The following is an 18758-nucleotide window of genomic DNA, read 5'->3' on the forward strand; positions in this document are numbered from 1 at the left end:
GGTGTCCCTACTGATTCCATGTTGCTTTCTTCCTTAACTGCAAGCCAGAAAGAAGGGCAGATCTCTTTTCCTCCAAGGCAGAGTGTTAGAAGCATTATCTCAGTAGGCCAACGTCCTGGAAAAGAGGTAGGCTGGCAGTGATGGAACAACTAAAGCGAAAGACTGAGCAGCCTAGAAGCTCCTGCCTGGCTCCTCTGGCCTGTTTGATACTGACTCAAAAGACATGGAATTCATTGGCAAACCTGCCTCCTCCGCCTCCTCTTACCTTTGGAGGAAAGATCGGTTCCTGGTTGGCTGGGGCAGTGTCATTGATACAGCTGGTGTCATCGTTACCTTCCACTAACAGATCACTCGACACCTGCGGGGCCAGGCAGGGCCGGGCCTGGGCATTGCCACAGAGCTAGAGGCTTCGACTCTTCCATCGTCTGAGAGCCCAGGGGAGGCCACGGCCCAGCCTCCTGGGGACCCAGCAGAAGGACTAGACTGTTCCAGGTGCTGGATCTCCATTGCAGGTCTTGGCTGCCTCTTTCCTTCCAGCTGCCTGATCCCTCTTGTTGTCCCGAGCAGAGGAGATGAGTTCGTCATTGGCTGGGAGCTGTGGCAGAGTGACAATGCTGTCCGGAGAAGGGGCTCTGGGAGTGGCTGTGGCGTGAGGAGCCCAGGGTGAGGACTCGCCTGGGGTGTCCTGCTGGTGTGCGCATCCCGGGTGGCGCCATGCTTCAGCAGATTCTGCATGACATGTACATCGACCCTGAGCTCCTCGCTGAGCTCAGCGATGTGCAGAAGCACATCCTCTTCTACAAAATGCGCGAGGAGCAGCTGAGACGCTGGAGGGAGCGTGAGGCTTGGGAGGCCCTGGCCCAGGTCGAGGGCCTCAGGCCCCCCAAGGTCAAGCGAGGTAGGTGGCTGGGAGTAACCAAAGGCCTGGGCCCTGGCCTCCTGGGAGATGGAAAAGTTGGTAATATGAGGCTGTGTTCTTTAAAATATGTACTGATGGGATGAGGGTCAGGGTCTTGAAACCCTTGTTCTGTGAGCATCCTATCCCATTAGCCTGGGTGCCTCTCTTTTATGCAGGGCTCCAAGGCTGCATAGGGGACTGCCTGGGGACCCTGATGGCATGGGCAGAGGGCAGGGTGCAACAAAGACACACCACCCCTCCCTCCCTTGCGAGTGCAGCTCAGTGGTCCCAGCTCGGTGCCCTGTGCCCCTCCTCTCCCTGTCCTTGTGTGAGAGATGCTTCCGGTTGTGCTGGAGCCCCTGGACCTGCATTAAGAGTGACCAGCCTCAAAGGCAATAGCAACTGCAGATGAGAAGCAAGCATTCAGTCCACATTTCAGGTAGTTACCATGCAGTGATGTGCCAGTCAAGGCTGTGGACTGGGGCACCTGTGAGCGAGGGCACATCTGAAGCAGGCGGGCTGCTGAGTTGTGCAAGATGCGAGACCCTGCTGGGGAGGGCACTGTATGTGGATGCTGCACTTAACCATTCACAAAATCTGTTCGTCTTCCTTCTCATTGGCTGTCCACAATAGCCCTCCTCTTAGCCTCTGTACTGTTGACCAGAGTGAGGTGTAGCCTTGATCAGTTTGTAAGTTTTCAGTCTGGGACAAGATTCTGCTTCTCGATAGACATACAGGCCCCTTGGTGACCTGGCTCCCTCTCTTCACTCTGGCTCACCATTAGCCCCTGCTATGTGCTTCAGGCCACACCTGCACCCATCTGGCCATCTTGCTGTAGCCTCTCTCTTTACATGCATGATTCTTCTCATGGGGGAATGTTCTCCTGCCTTTATCCTCCTTTAGTTCTGGCCCCTGCCTCTTGCAGTCTCTCGGGGATGCTCCTGGCACAGAGAGGTACTTGCTCCTTGGTGACTGCTTGGACCCATCCCTGCCCTGGCACTTGCCACACTGTCAGTGTCTTTGATCCTCTGCTTGCCTGGCTCTCCCAGGGGACTCAAAGCTCCGGGAGTGAGATCATTCTTCATTCCATCTTCCACCCTTGGGTCTAACACAGAGCTCCACAGAGTGTGAAATCCCCATTTTGAGCAAGACAGAGTAGGACCCCAGGGAGGCAGAGCTATGACTTGGCTGCCTGTGGCTGGTGCCAAGGCTGGGACTGCACTGGCAGCTTCATCACTGCTGGTGAAAAAGACAGGCCACCTTCCTGCCACCCCCCCGCCCCCGCCCAGAGCCCTGGGGTCGCATGTCATTGATGCCGTGACTCTTCTGGGAGGAAGACAGATGCCTAAAGCTTTAACTACAAAAATATTTTTACTATGATTTGTCACACGTTGACATCTACATTTTCGTGCATAAATTATACATTAAGCTCATTTGGGTTTCTGGTGCAGAAGACTCTTTTCCAGATAATTAATTTTCTGATTTATAAAGAATGGAGACAAGGAGGAGTGTGTGTATTCCAGGTCAGGATCCTGCTCAGATCTCAGCTCTTTTCTTCAGTCCCAGAGCTTTCTGGGATGACCTCAGGGAAGCCCTGGGGGCAGGCTCAGCCCCAGAGGCTGAAGAGTTTCTTAGTATGGGTCTGGGTGCACATTGCCTGCTTCTCATCCTGGAATCTTGATAAAGGGTTGCAACAACCACCCCACCTTGTCTGAGACCTTTAATATTTACCATGTGCTTGCCCTCACTGAATGCCCCCATAACCCTGTGACCCAGTCTCAGATGAGGAAACCACAGCCCAATCCTCCAAAGTCACCTAACTGCTAAGAATACAGTCGGGATGAATATCCTGTGACTTTGACCTTGGTCCAGTGACTGACGTTTTTCTATTCATTCACTTCTGAACTCAGTGCTTCAATTCAATGGATGATCTGTGTGTGTATTCATTGGTTCATTCATTCATACCTTTAGCCAGCATCACTAAGCTCTGATCTTGGTGAACTGGACAGAGCTTCAGCTCTTGCATCCATGGGTAAACAGATCGGATCCAAGAGAGCGTGCCAACGGGAGTGTCAGGAGTGAGACTTGGGAAAGAAGCAGCCATGGGGTGGCTCAGGGCAGGGTGTGCAGGCACAGGCTCTATCAGCTGGATCTTTTCTCTTCCTTCCTTTCACAGACACTTCCTTCCCAGCTTGTGCCTCCCTCCCTCCAATCTGTCCTGAAGGAAGCACCTGCTGCGTCCTGTTGTGTGTGCCAGCCTCTTGGGATCCCTGAGCACAACTTAGTTCCTGTCAGCCTGGAATGACCTTGCACCTCCTCCTGCCCATTGATCTCCCAAGTCCCATTTGTCCCTGGAGAACTCCATCCCACCCTCTTTCTTCTGAGGACACTTCTCAGCTCCTAGCAGGCCTGATCTCGCTGTCCCTAGGACTCAGGCAGGGCAAGGTGCATCCTGACGCTGAGAATGTCTCTGCTTTCCGGTTTTGCCTGCAGAGGGTAGGGATAAACACTGGTGATATGGATTATTCCGGTTATAGAAACTCGGTGGTTGTTCTGGTCCTGGGATGGTCCGCAGAAGTGAGCTGGGCTGAAAGAGGATGGTCATGGCTGGGTGCATCTCACTCCCCTGATCATGCAGGTGTGTCTTTTTGGTTTTATTTTGTACTTTGCTGAGACACTTCTGGTGTTCTGCCCTGTCGTAGAAGAGACCCTCAGCCTCCGTTGTTTTCACATTTCCCATCATATTTGCTAGTTTGTCACGTTTCTGGCAAAATTTGATGTCTGATGGAAATTTGTGTTGTTTGTTGAGACTCCAGGAAGGTGTGTTATCACATTACATTCTGCTAGATTTAAGCCACCGCCATTAAGCATGATGGTGACTCTGCAGCTCCTCACATGCGATGTGGGTTCTTACAGCCTTCACAACCTCCTGGCCCTTTCTGGGGTTTCTTGGGGCTGGAGCTGTGTTTCACCTGGGACACAGGACTCAGGACACATGTTCCTACTGCTGCAGTGACCCAGACAGGCTCTCCACTTGGTCTTGCTGGTTCTGGCCACGATTGGCAGTCTCTCTCAGTGTTAAATTGGTTTCTCCATGACCATCTTCTTATCTGTCTGGACATCCTCTTTGTGGGGTCCAGATCTCTTCCCCCACTCTCCTTCCTGCTCTCTCCTTTAACATGGCTGACATTGGCCACACTGCAAGCCAAACCTGCAGCTTCACGGAGGTGCCTTATGCTCACCCACCCAGCCAGCCTTGTGCCTGCCCCTCGGTCCAGCCTATGGAAGACTGTAAGTCCGGCTGTCCAGCCCCCACGGCTTCCGTTCCCCAAGGGTCTAGAGGCAGCTCCCACCTGCTAGGCCCACCTCTTTCTGTCCTCCCATCCTTTGCCACTCCCGCAAGCAGCCCTGACCTGGGGCTGGAAGGAGACACACGATCCAGCATCCCGTCTCAGCTCTCAGCCATTCCCGCTGTGCGTCTGCCCTGGACTTGGTGGCCAGGTAGGCCTGGTCCATGCTCTAATGAAAGCTGTAGGATACGGTCTTTCTCCCTGGGCATCCACCTTGTCTCTGTTTCCTGGGAACCTTCCAGTAGCCATGGCAACCTCTCCTGCTGGGCCTGGACCCTCCTAGCCTCAGTCTGTTCCCTTTCCGGGCGTGGGAACCTGTACTAGCCTGCAGACATTCCCAATGCATCCATCTTCTCAGCTGTCCCCCTGCCTCAGGCTCATGCCCTAGGACCTTTCTCTGCAGAACAGCCAAAGTGCCCTTTTAACACATTAGACTCAGGGATCTCACTGCCCCAGTGGCTTCCATTGCACTCAAAGGAACACAAATGCTTTTTGAGGGCCTCTGCCCATTCTCCAGCCCAGTTTCCAGCCCTTTTGTGTCTCTCTGCATGGAATACTCTGTTCCCAAATCCTCATGAGCCTGGGTTCTCCCCTTCGTTCATTTCTCAGTTAAATGTTGAGCTCTTCACTGATTTCCTGCTCTCAAGGACCCCACCCTTGTCTTTCTTATAACATCCAGCCTGAATTCCTTCAAAGCACTTACCTCATCTGAAAGTATCATTTTTTGTGTGTGTGGTAAAATATACACAACATAAAAGTTACTATTTTAACCATTTTAAAGTGTGCAACTCCGTGACATTCAGTACATTTAGAATGTTGTGCAACCACCATTCATGTCATATACATCACCCCAGAAGGAAAGCCCATATCCATTACTTGGTCATGTCCCATCCTTGCCCCCCACAGCCCCTGGCAAGCACTGATCTGCTTTCTGTCTCTGGATTTGCCTTTGTTGTTATCGTCTTCTTTTCTCTCATGTCTGTGTGCTTGTTTACGGTCTGTCTCTTCCATCAGCCTGCACATGCCGTGTCAGCATGGCTGTGGCTGCGTCGTGTCCGTTCTAGCAAGTGGAACAAACCTGAGGATTATGGTTGGGGCTGGCTGTGGGCAGGGAGCTGCTGAGACCCCGGTGTGCATGCTGTGTCAAAGGGCTTGGTTGAGGAGACAGGTATTAAAGGATTTCTCTTTTGAGTAGAAGGCTGTGAGCTGTGGGATTCCCAGGTGACTCAGTGATAAAGAATCTGCCTGCCATGCAGGAGACATGGGCTTGATCCCAGGGTTGGGAAGATCCCCAGGGATCAAACCCACACGCCTTGCATTGGAAGGTGGAGTCTTAACCACTGGATGCTGGGTAAGTCCTTCCTTCTCATTTCTTTTTTTAGGATTTTGGCTTAGATTTTAGGTTGACTGACTCTGCTTTTTTCCTTTGCATCTGCCTAGTGTTCATTTCCTTGTATATTTTCTTCCCCCCTCCTTTTGATACTATCATTTTTTTAAAGGGAGTCGATTGAAGTGTATATTAAATAGTGTATATTCGTTTAAAGCTTTAAAAATATGTACTTGAATCCATTTTACCTTTATCAGGAATGAAATGTTATAGATTGAAGATGAGAAACAAGGATATTTTAATATCCCTCTCCATGGTTTTGTTGGTATAATCAAGAATTTTAGATTGATTTTGTTTAGCTATCTTTCAAGACTTATTTTTTATGCCAATAGTGGTTTTATAATCAAGTGGTAATAACAATAATTACTTGGACACTAACTCCACTTTGTACTGCTAGTTCCCCACAATTTTTCCTCTGAGGGGAAAGTGATAAATATTTTATCCCCTCCCTGCCGCCTTGTACAAATGATTTGGCCACCCCAGCAGCACACCCCTCACTGTTTGGATTCTTAGCACGTCACACAGAAGTTATTAAACATGAAGGGAATCCGTATTTGAAGCTGTCTCCTGCCCCATCCCTGTTCTTGCTGTCATGTTGTGGTGGGCATGCTGATTTTCTTCAACTCCCTTTTTAAATTTCTCTATTAGTGCCAACAGTTTTCCTGTAGCTCCACTTAGAGGACAGTGAGTATGTAGGAATATTGGGGAATCAAGGGCATGGAAGCCCTGGATTGGGGGCTGTAATTCTTTGGGGTGTCACTCTGCTTCCCTTCATCTGGGATGAGGCAGGGGCTTTCTGGGTGGCTGTGAGGCTGAAGTGTGCAAAGATCTCACACTGGCCGTGGCTGGGGCCTCTGCAGCCCCCGGCCCACACCGTGTCCTCCTGGCCTTCCCTGAGCCCAGTGCCAGGGTTCTGACCGAGGCAGCTCTGCCAGAGCCCTTAGCTCCCTGTCTCCAGCATTTGTAGAAGCTACAAAACCACAGGCTCACCAGGTGGGCAGTGGGAGGAGCTAGGCAGAAGCTGCTGCGAGAGGATGTGGGGGCACCCGCCTTAATCGCTTCTGGTGCCCAGCAGGTGTGGGTGTCCCTAGGGGTGAGGGTGCAGTCTTGTTGAATATGGACAGAGATCAGCTTTAGATGGAGCCCTTAACTGTCAGCTCTGAGCATCCTGGATCTGGCAGACAACTGAAGGTATGCCCTTGTCCCACTGAAGGTTTTGGAGAAGGGGGCCTGAGGGGTTCCTGGAATGGAGGCTCAGGTTCTGGAGGCTAAGGAGGAAGGGCCAGGGTTGCAGGAAGAATGAGGCCTCAGAGCAGCTGCTTTCTCTGGAATGAAGGAGAACTCACCCAGATGGAATGTCTCACCTGTCCTGGGCCCCTGAAGTACCTGTTTATCTTACTGCCTTAGGGACCTGAGATTGGGTCCTTTGTGTTTCATGAAATCTAAGATGGGTTACAAAGAGTTACAGCCCCCAAATCCAGGGCTTCCAAGCCCCTTATTCCCCAGTGTTCCTGCAAACTCATTGCCCTCTAAGTGGATCTACTGAAAAACTGTTGAATCTAACAGAGAAATCTAAAAAGGGAGTTGAAGAAAATCAGCATGCCCACCTTAGATTCATGAAATCTAAGATGCTGGAGCTTGAAAGACACACTATTTTTATATACTACTAAGAAAGCTGTCGGAGAAGGCAATGGCACCCCACTCTAGTGCCTGGAAAATCCCATGGACGGAGGAGCCTGGTAGGCTGCAGTCCATGGGGTCGCTAAGAGTCGGACACGACTGAGTGACTTCCCTTTCACTTTTCACTTTTATGCATTGGAGAAGGAAATGGCAACCCACTCCAGTATTCTTGCCTGGAGAATCCCAGGGATGGGGTCGCACAGAGTTGGACACGACTGCAGTGACTTAGCAGTAGCAGTAACAAGAAAGCTGTAAATGAAACCATGATACACCATTGTTTATAAGACACATCCTGATTTCAGAGACTTTAAGATGTATGTTGTCAAATTAGCAAAATAGGTTATCATCTCCGTTTGAGCTGAGGTGGAGTTAGAATCTGGGTCCAGGCTCGTTGGGGCTCCAGTTCCCCACACTTCACGGCACAGCATCTTCCTCCTTCTCACAGCTACTCTTATGGTGAAATGACATATTCCAGGTGACTAAAGACCAATGTAGGAAAAGCAAAAACAAAATTCTAGAAGTAATCAAGGAAAATATGAGAGCATATTTGGGAGAGTGAAGGCTTTCTTAAAATAAGACACAGCAAGAAAAATAAGGGAAATAAAGATAAATATGACTAAATTTTAAAAATCTTTATAAAAGATACCAAACTGAGTTTAAAAAGAAAACAAAACAGGAGAGATAAATGAGAGGAAAATATTTGTAACAGGCAAAGGATTTGTATCCAGAGATGAAAGAAACTTCCCCAATCAGCAAAAGAAAAATAGTAGAAAAATGGAGGAAAGATATGAACAAGTCACTCACAAGAGTGAAATTTCAAATCCACAGTGACCATGCGGAAAGGTTTTCAGCCTCACTAATAAGGTATGTCATTGCCAATTAAAACAATAATACTGGCAAAAGTTAAAGAAGTTTGATAGTAGTAATGTTGATGGGGCTTCTCCTACAAGGCTAAGGAGAGACATATAAAGAAGGAGAGAGTTTCTGCAAGTTCCCGAAGAGCTTGGTCCATGGGGATGGGATTCTCCTGCCCGCCTACCCCTCACTATTTTCCTGGATGCTGCCAAGAGCCCATGGGCTGTATATTTTTTTCTCTAGTTAAAAATTTTTTTTGGAGTGTAGATGATTTACAGTGCTCTGTTAATTTCAGGGGTACAGCAAAGTGAACCAGTTACGCATACACATATATCCACTTTTTTTTAAGATTCTTTTCCCATACAGGGCATTACAGAGTGTTGCGTAGAGTTCCCTGTGCTATACAATAGATCCTTAATAGTTATCCATTTTATATATAGTAATGTGTATATGTCAATTCCAGTCTCCCAGTTTACCCCACCCCCTCTTTCCTCCCTGGTAACTGTAAGTTGGTTTCCTGGAGTGCATGGACTGATTAAGCAGATGGAGTTTTGCTCAACTCTAGCTGGAGGGAAACTCCTCCTGCCTGTTGCAGGACCTCAGCTGGGCATGCCAGGCTGAGCTGCTGGGGTTGTATTTTCTCCCCTTGCTCGTTGAGGGGTGTTTATGCCTGTCACCTCCCTTCTTCCCTGTCCACCTCACTGCTTCCTCTTCCACGTGGAGGTCAGCAGGGGCAGTTTCTGAGAAAGGCCACCACCTGGTTATCTCGTGACTCCCTGTAACCTGACGCCAGGTCTCAGCTCTCCTTAGTGGAGTCATGCTGAAGTAGCAGGTTGCAGGCAGCTGCCGGCCCCTCTGTTATCTCTCGGAGTGGCTACTAGCATCACTGCTTTCCAGGTTTTCTCACATTAAAAATTAGCAAAGCTTCCTAGGATTCTCTCATTTGAAACCAGATTTTGCATTTAGCTTTGGGGTTTAAATTCTTCAGGTGCATTTCCATACCGGTTTGCTGCCTGTCCTTTCAAAATGACATGATTTGGGGCCTCAGGGAGCATTTATTTTTATCTTATCATCTCATGGATATGCTTATTATCTGGCTACCATGGTTGGGTTCCCTATACTTTCCATCAATGATTTCAAATGTTTAAAACTTCTTGTTTCTTTTATAATGGCCGAGAATGTAGTCTATCCAGGTGAGTGTTCTGTGTGCACTTGAAAGAAAGTGTTCCATTATAGTGTGGACTGTTCTATAGATGTTGGTTAGGTTAAGTTTGTCCATATCTTGTTTGGACTTCTATACCTTAGCTAATTTTTTAAATTACTGTATCAAATAATCGCCAGGAGAGTTTTTCTTGTTGTTGTCCAGAACAGCTTTATTGAGACATAATTCATAAACCATACAAGTCACCTGTTTAAAGTGTATACAAGTCACCCATTTAATGTGTACAACTAAATGGTTTTTAGTATATTCACAGAGATGTGCAATCATCACCACAATCAATTTTAGAATATTTTCATCCCTCAAGAAAACTCGTAGACTTTTACTAGTACCCTTCAGGCCCCTCTCTCCCTGCTCCAGCCTTTAGTAACCACTAATATTCTTTTTTTTAAAATTTTTATTTATTTATTTATTTATTTTTTACCACTAATATTCTTTAGGGGCTTCCCAGGTGGTGCTAGTGGTAAAAAACTTGGCTGCCAATGCAGGAGACATAAAAGACACAGGTCCAATCCCTGGGTCAGGAAGATCCCCTGGAGGAGGGCATGGCAACCCACTCCAATATTCTTGCCTGGAGAATCTCATGGACAGAGGAGCCTGGTGGGCTACAGTCTATAGGGTTGTAAAGAGTCGGACACGACTGAAGCGACTTAGCATGAAGTCTTCTTTAGGTCTCTGGATTTCTCTATTCTGGACTTTCATATGGATGGAATAATATAATATGTGGAATTTTGTGACTGGCTTCTTGCACTTAGCATAATGTTTTCAAGGTCCATCCACAATGTAGCATATATCCGTATGTCATTCTTTTTATGGCTGGATAAGATTCCATTATATGCATGTATCACATTTTGTTTATCCATTCATCTCTTAAAGAATATTTGGGTTCTCACTTTTGACTATTATGAATAATGCTTCTGTAAACATTCATGTGCAAGTTTTTGTGTGGATGTATGTTTTCATTTCTCTTGGGTGTGTATCTATGAGCGGGATTTCCAGATCTTCTGATAACTTATGTTTAATAACTTGGGGAATTGGTAGATTGTTTTCCAAAACAGTTACACCATTTTAATTTTCCACAAGCAGTGGATAAGAGTTCCAATTTCTCCACACCCTCACCAGTACTCTTTATTATTTATGTTTTTGGTTAAATCCATCCTGGGAGGTGTGAAGTGTTATGTCATTGTGGTTTTGATTTGCCTGATGAGTAAAGATGTTGAGCATCTTTTCTTGTGCCTGCTGGACATCTGTATATCTTCTTTGGAGAAATGTCTAGATCCTTTGCCCATTTTTTGACTGAATTGTCTTTTTATTATTGAGTTGTAAGAATTTTTATGTACTCTAGACGCAAGTCCTTTATCAGATATATGATCTGCAAATATTTACTCCCACTCTTTGAGCTGCCCTTCACTTTCTTGATGGCATCCTTTGAAACACAAAAGTTTTAAGTATCAAATTTTGATGAAGTCCAAATCACATATATATATTTTGTTGTTTATGCTTTTGGTGTCATATCTAAGAAACCATTGTCTAATTTAAGATTATGAAGATTTATGCCTATATCTATATTTTCAAATCTATTAATACAGAATAGTACATGATACTCTCTTTTATTGATTGATTTAGTTTTGGCTGTGCTGGGTCTTTGTTGCCAGTTGCAGAGAGTGGGGGCTCCTCTTTGTTGTGGTTGGCGGGCTCTCGATGTGGTGGTTTCTCTTGTTGCAGAGCACAGGCTCCAGGGAGCGCAGGCTTCAGTCGCTGTGGTACTGGGACTTAATTGCTCCGTGGCATGCGGAATCTTCTGGGTCAGGGATCAAACCCGTGTCCCCTGCGTTGGCAGGCAAATTCTCATTCACTGTACCACCAGGGAAGTCCTTGATACTCTCTTTTAATCAGTTCTTGTTTAACACTCTCTTTTTTATTCCTAATGCCATATATATATATAAACATATATAATATGTGTATAACATATATATGTTTATATATATATATATGTTTTAATTTAAGCATGCTGGGTGGTTTCCTATCATATTACATTTTTTCAAAGAACAAATGTTTGGCTGTGTTTATAATATATATGCTGTATATTCTCTAATATTAGTTTTTTCTTTGGTAATTCTTTTCTATTTTTATTTATTTTTTTATTAATATCTTAGATTGAGAACTTAGTTTATTCATGTTTCATCTTTTTTTTTTAAAAGAAAGCTTTAAAAATTTCTCACTGTAAAATATTTAAACATATAGACAAAAATAGTAAGTAGTGTTCAGTTCAGTTCAGTTCAGTCGCTCAGTCGTGTCCGACTCTTTGCCACCCCATGAATCGCAGCACGCCACGCCTCCCTGTCCATCACCAACTCCTGGAGTTTACTCAAACTCATGCCCATCGAGTCGGTGATGCCATCAGCCATCTCATCCTCTGTCGTCTCCTTCTCCTCCTGTCCCCAATCCCTCCCAGCATCAGGGTCTTTTCCAGCGAGTCAACTCTTCGCATCAGGTGACCAAAGTATTGGAGTTTCAGCTTCAGCATCAGTCCTTCCAATGAACACTGAGGACTGACCTCCTTTAGGATGGACTGGTTGGATCTGCTTGCAGTCCAAGGGACTCTCAAAAAAAAAAAAAAATGTAGTGTAATATGTACTTATGGACCCATATTACTAAGGGTTAACATGGTGCCTTCTTTGTTTAAAAAAAATTCTTTATTTGGCTATGCCAGGTCTTAGCTGCGGCATGTGACATGAATCTAGTTCCCTGAACAGTGGTCAGACCTGACCTTCTACACTGGGAGTGCAGAGTCTTTGCTACAGGACCACTAGGGAAGTCCTACCTTCTTCATTTTTATTAAGGTATATTTCACACTTCAATATCTTTCTAAAATTTCACTCATCACTCTTCCCAAATGGAAGCCTGTTATAAATACAAAATGTATCATCCTTATATCTTTTCTGTACTTTAATATATATTTTGTAAGCAGTATGTTGCTTAATCATTATATGAATGACATTATACTATATGCAGTCTGAATTTAATTTATTGGTTCTGCATTTTTTAAAGAGATAAGTCTGTGTTGTTCAAACCTGTTTATTTTTCTTGCTATGGAGTACTGCATTATAAAAACATACCAAAATGTATTTATCTGTTTTCCTTTATTGGTCATTTATGTTGTTTCTGATTTTTAATATTTTGGACAGTGTTTCCACGAACCTTTTTATTCAGGTTTTCCTGGGCACATATGTACTTGGAAGTGCTTGGTAATAATGTGTAGCATATTCAACATTACTAAATATCATCAAAGTGATTGTATCAGTACCTTCTACCATCAGCAATTTATAAGAATTATCATTGTTCCATATCCTTTCCAACAAGCAGACTTTTTCATCAGGCATTTTTATTCTTTCCAGTCTTGTAGGAGTGAAATGATTATATTTTTTCATCATCATACACTCACAGTAAAATTGATGATGGTTTCACTCCTTGATGAAACAGTAAACCTTATTATTTTATTGTGTGACAAACAGAAAGGCTGCATAAGCCATTTCTGCTGCATACTGAAGTATGATGGCTGTCCTGAGGAAAAGCAGTATGTGGTTTTTTGAGTTATGTGCTGAACTAGCCTCTTTTTTCATGGAATGCCATTTTTATTTGAAAGAAGACTGACAAACTATGTCTTTTTTCAAACTTGGGTATTTGAAAATTAATAAAGTGACTCTCACTTCAAAGAAAACAACTGATAAAATTTAAGGCAGTGATAAACTTCGAGCTTTCAAGCAAAAATTAGAATTTTTTGAAAACTTATATCAGCCACAATGAGCTTATTAGATTTCCAATACGTAGAGGCTTTTCTTTGAGGTTTGAAGTGATATTAACAGACATGATTTTATGTATTGTAAAATAAAATGTGTCCACATTTGGAAGATCTGCTCGACTCAATGGACCAGTATTTTCCAAAGGAACAATGAGAAAAGTTGCTAAATCATGCATGAGTGAAAGATCTTTTCAAAGTGCAACATAAACCAATGGATTTTAGTTTTATTTTGCTTAAAAATTTTTACTTTTTAATTTTGAAGTAACCTTAGACTTATAGAAGAGTTTCAGTTGTTTCCTTCAGAGAGTGTCCTTCAGAGAGTTTCCCTTATGCTCTGCATCTAGCTTCCACTAATGGTTACATCTTATGTCACCATGATACATTGACCAAAACTAGGAGATGAACATGCCCTATGAATTTTAATAGGACAAAGTACAATAAATTCACTGATATTGTTTCAGATTTCACATCACAACAAACATTTAAGAAACTACCACTTTAGTTTTGGTGTGGTATAATAGAAGATTATCTATAATATCTGAAAAAGCATGGATTTTTCTGTTTTCTTCTCTTTCCTATTATATGTCTGTGTGAAGTTAATTTTTTTTTATATGCTTCAACTAAAATTATGTACTGCAACAGAGTCCAGCTGCTTTCTATTAAGTTGGACATTCAAAGGATTTGCAAAAATGGAAAATGAAGCCACTCTCCCAATTAAATATATTTTATTTTAAAATATATATCTATTTTTCATAAAAGTGTTGTATATGTTATTATGTAATGGATTTGCTATTATTTTATCTTTTTTGATCATGCCCTGCAGCATGTGGGATCTTACTTCCTGACCACGGATTGAATCCCTGCTTCCTGCAGTGGAAGCACAGAGTTTTAACCACTGGACACTGAGGAAGTCCTGATATGTTATTATTTTAAATAAATATATATATTATAATTTTCTGTTTTAATTTTGAATATGGCAAATTTTGATAGGTATAATCCACATAAACAAAAATTCTTTGAGATGCTCAATATTTTTAAAGAATATAAAGGGGTCTTAGCAAATTATTTGACAATAGTTGCTTGACAGGATACATAGTATGTAATGAGTTGACTTTTCTACAATGCATCTTGACTAGTACTATCTATATACCATTCTTAGAGAACTGAGAAAAAAAAATCACCATTCAAATTATGTTTTATAGGGCTTATTTCTCTCACAGGACTCTAGTAAAGAAAGATTGTTCTAGACATTAATAAGTTAATACATGTAAAATATGTTGAACCGTGAATAGCATATAAGCCTTCAGTAGATGTTAACTGTTACTATTGCTTTTATTAATTGGTGCAATTATTTGACACTTGTGCATACCCCAAGTATCTTCTCTCAGTTGGTGGCTGATTTTTAATTGTCTTTGTGGTATTTTTTTGTGTGAGAAAATTTTAAGCTTTAATCTGTATTCAAATACATCAACATTGTCTCTTATATTCTTTTTATATCTCATAGAAGAAATTCTTTCCTTCCCCAAAGTAATAATGATATGCTTTTATATTTTCCTCTAAAGGTTTCTAAGTGTTCCCTTTCACAGACTCATGAAATCACCTTTGTCAAGGTCGTTGGTGACCTCCATGTTGTTGAATCCAGTGGTCAATTCTGTCTTCATCCTGTTGACCCATCAGTAGCCTTTGCCACAGTTGACCTCTCTTTAATCCCCGAAATTCTTTCTCCCCTTGGTTTCTCTGATACTGAGCTCTTTTTGTTGTTCTCCTGCCTCACAGCCTTCTTTGTCTTCATCTCCTTGGGGCTCCTTCACCTATCTACATGTTGGAATGTGCTAGACTTCTGTCCTTCCACCTCTTCTAGCTCCTTCCTATACTCACTCTTTATCTGCTCTCATCAGTCTTATGGCTTTAAATATCTATACAGTGATGCCTGTAAAAAATTATATTTTAGTTCTGGTCTCTCCTCTGAACTCTCTTTTATTCGATTGCCTATAAGATGTCTAATAGACATCTCAAACTTAACTTGACCCAAACAGAAGTGTTGATTTATCCAAGCTATTTCTTTCATGTTATTCCTTTCAGTAACACCACCTTTCATTCCATTGCTTAAGCGGAAACATTGGAGGTTTCTTGTTCTCTTTCTTTCACAACTCATGTCCCAAATTTAAGCAAATATTGCTCTTTCCTCCAGAATATATCCTAAATCTTAACCACTTTATACTTCTTCCACCAGGATCATGTTAGTCCAAGAAATGATTATCTAGCCCCTGGACTATTACAGATGCTCACTGTCCTTCCAGGTTTCCTTGTCTCCCGTTTTCCACATAACGGGGAGAGTGAGCCTTTTGAACTATCAATGAGATTATATCACTTTCCCCACTCTCCACTTGTCATTACTTCCCATCCCACTTAGAACAAAATGCAGAGTCCTTACCAGGGTCAACAGTGTCCAATGCAAGGGTCGCTGAATGAACTGAAGCTGATGCTTCTCCAACTGCATTTGCGATTTCCCTTCTTGCTCCCTCTGCTGAAGCCATAGTAACTTCCTATCTGCCCCTTGAGTTTGCCGAGCACATCACCAGCACCTGACTTGAATCCTCCTCCGGCCCCTGTCTCACCTGGAGAAGTTTGATTCCCCTCTGCCCCGTAGGAGTCACATTCCTGGTGACCATTTCCTTCAGGATCCACATGGGAGCTGAGGCTTCCACCCTGCAGACTGCTTCACTTCTGTTTACTATTGAGGTATGTTGGAGGTACTGAGTATATTGAGTATTGAGATACTATGGAGGTATCTCTTGTATTCCTATACATTTGTTCTTGTTATTTTGCTTCTATATTGTGTGTTTGGACAAGAGAGATTTTTTTCTTAAACTTTTTAAAAAAATTTTAACTTTTATTATTTTGGCTGTACTACGTGGTTTGTAGGATCTTAGTTCCCGGACGAGGGATTACATCTGGGCCCTCAGCAGTGAAAGGGCAGAGTCCTAACTATTGGACAGTGAGGGAATGTGTGGAGAAGAAAGCTTTATCTTCACTTGGACATCAAAAAGAAAAGGCTTTAAACCTATAATTTTTCTTTTGAGCTTACTGTTACTTGTACTCATGTTTTTTTTGCTACAACTTTTCCCCTTGATGATGTGTAATTTTAGTTTTGATTTGCCCTAAGATCCATGAGTTCTCTAGGAGTATTTTCTTGATGGCTATTTCCCCTCATTGATTTCTAAATTTTGTGTCATTATTAGAGAATATGACCTATAACATTTTTCTCACAAATTGCAAGATCAGAAGAATAAAAGTATATTCTTAAACTTTAAGAAGTAAAGCTCTGTAGTTGTTAAGTAAAATTTATTGACTATATTATTCAAAAACTTTATATTATTAATTTTTAAAATCTATTTGGCTTGCCAGCTTCTGAAATAAATATTGTAGAACTCTCCACTATGGGTATATATATATTTTCAAATTCTCTTTGAGTTGTTAGGAGTTTTGTTTTATGCAGTTGTCTGCTATGTTGTTTGTTGTATAAAGTTTTATGACTGTTACAGTTTCTTTGTGGGTTGCATCTTTTATTATCACATAATATTCTTTGCCTTGTCTGACATGTTTGTCCTGTCTGACAATGGCACTTCTGCTTTCTTTTTGCTTGCCTTTGCACAGCCTATTGCTGACTATTTTTAACCTTTTTCTTTTTTACGTGTGTGTTATATTTAAATAATACAGAACTGGATTTTACTTTTTTTTTGCTTGGGAGACGCAAGGATTTATTATTCCTTGCAGCCAGTAAGGAGAATACTTGGCCTTTCCCAAGGCAGTGTCTGGATTTTACTTTTTATTTACATCTGACAGTCTCAGATTTTTAATAGAGAAATTAATTCTGTTCCCCTTTTTGTGTTAATGAGTATACTTAGGGTTTAGGGCTTCTGTGTTATTTTTCATTGTTCTCTGTATCAGTTTGGAATGTGGTTGGCCGTAAGTAACAGAATGCACCATTAATAGTTGCCTGATTAAATAAATCTTTCCTATTTGTATTACCACATTTCGTTTAATAATTAAAGAACTTTATTGCTTGGAGTTCCTCAATTTTCCTAAATGATAAGAAGTCTGGAGGTGTACTGCAGTGGATATATTAGTTTAGCTTCTCAGTCAGAGCGTCAAGGCCTCATCTCCTCTCACGTTTCTGCTTACTCATCTCTAGTGTGTGGCTGTCTTCCTCATGGCTGAAAAAGTCCTCCAGCAGCTCCTGACATCACTTCTTCATTCCAACCAAGAAGAATGAGGGGAGGTAAATGAGGAAAGAGTGAAACTATTTCTCCTAAGAAGTGTTCACCTTTTGTTTAGAACAAGAAAGCCTTTCACTGGGACTTCTGCCCGCATCTTCTCTGTCAAAAGTGGGGATGACTGGTCACTCCTAGGTCGACTACTTGCCATTGAAAATAATATTATGTGATGGGTTTAGACCAATTTCATTTGTCCTTTGAGGCTGGAGTAGAAACTTGCCTTTCCTGAAACGAAGGGATCTCTTGTTACTTCCCAAACAAATTAGGATTTTTAGCAAGGGAGGCGGCAATGGCACCCCACTCCCGTACTCTTGCTTGGAAAACCCCATGGACGGAGGAGCCTGGTAGGCTGCAGTCCTTGGGGTCTCGAAGAGTCAGACATGACTGAGCGACTTCACTTTCACTTTTCACTTTTATGCATTGGAGAAGGAAATGGCAACCCACTCCAGTGTTCTAGCCTGGAGAATCCCAGGGATGGGATCGCACAGAGTCGGACACGACTGAAGTGACTTAGCAGTAGCAGTAGCAGCAAGGGAGGAAGGTGGCTGGAATGGATGGTGAGGAGGTTACTGATAGTGCCTGCTATGATAGCTACTCATTTTCTGTTGTTTTCTCTTTTCCTTTTAATTATTTTTACAGGATTGACAAACCTATTATCATGTACCTTTGCCCACTTTTAATTTGGAAGTTCTGCAATTCTAGTAGTAGTTGCTTCCTTGCTTCTATGAGTCATAATTAAACTTACATTCCTCTAGCACTGTATTGCTTTTAACATACTAAAAAGATAATAATGCCTTTATATATCAGCCAGGGGAGTTAATGCTGCCGTCTGCAATAGATAAATTCCGAAATTTCAGTGAGTTACCATAACGGAGGTCTAGTTCTGACTACGTCACAGCTTGATGTGGATTGGGTAGCTGTGGCATGGCTCGCCTTCGAACACTGACTCGTGGATCAGGCCTCTTTTTTCTCCACCATCTTGGAGTCGTCAACTTCCTGCTGGGTGGATGGGAAAGAGAATGTGGAAAAAGGCACACTGACCAGCTTTAGCCTGAAAGTGGCACAAGTCACTCCCCTGACGTTTCATAGACTAGAATTCAGTCATGTGGCCCCAGGGAATTGAAGGGAACCTGAGAAAAGTGGTCATCTGCTGGGCTTAGGGAGAGGAGGTGGGTGGCTGGACATAGTGTGGTCACTGTCACAAACTGTCATTCTAGTCATCCATGCATTTGTTTTTCTTTGCATAGATACACTCCCTGCCTCCTTAATGGGGGCGCCTGCAAGTCTTAC

The 18758-nt window shown here is 43.0% G+C and overlaps 1 protein-coding gene across 1 annotated transcript in view; it reads left to right on the forward strand.

Moving 5' to 3' along the window:
• Window positions 1-572: 572 nt before the first annotated feature.
• Window positions 573-18758, forward strand: part of SH2D4B (SH2 domain containing 4B) — a 74785-nt gene continuing 56599 nt past the window's right edge. Inside the window, exon 1 of the mRNA XM_043926257.1 lies at window positions 573-898. Coding sequence (XP_043782192.1) covers window positions 715-898 — 184 coding nt within the window. The 5' untranslated portion in view covers window positions 573-714. The remainder of the gene's footprint in view (window positions 899-18758) is intronic.

The sequence above is a fragment of the Cervus elaphus genome, chromosome 15, assembly GCF_910594005.1.
Source record: "Cervus elaphus chromosome 15, mCerEla1.1, whole genome shotgun sequence".
NCBI classification, from domain to species: domain Eukaryota; kingdom Metazoa; phylum Chordata; class Mammalia; order Artiodactyla; family Cervidae; genus Cervus; species Cervus elaphus.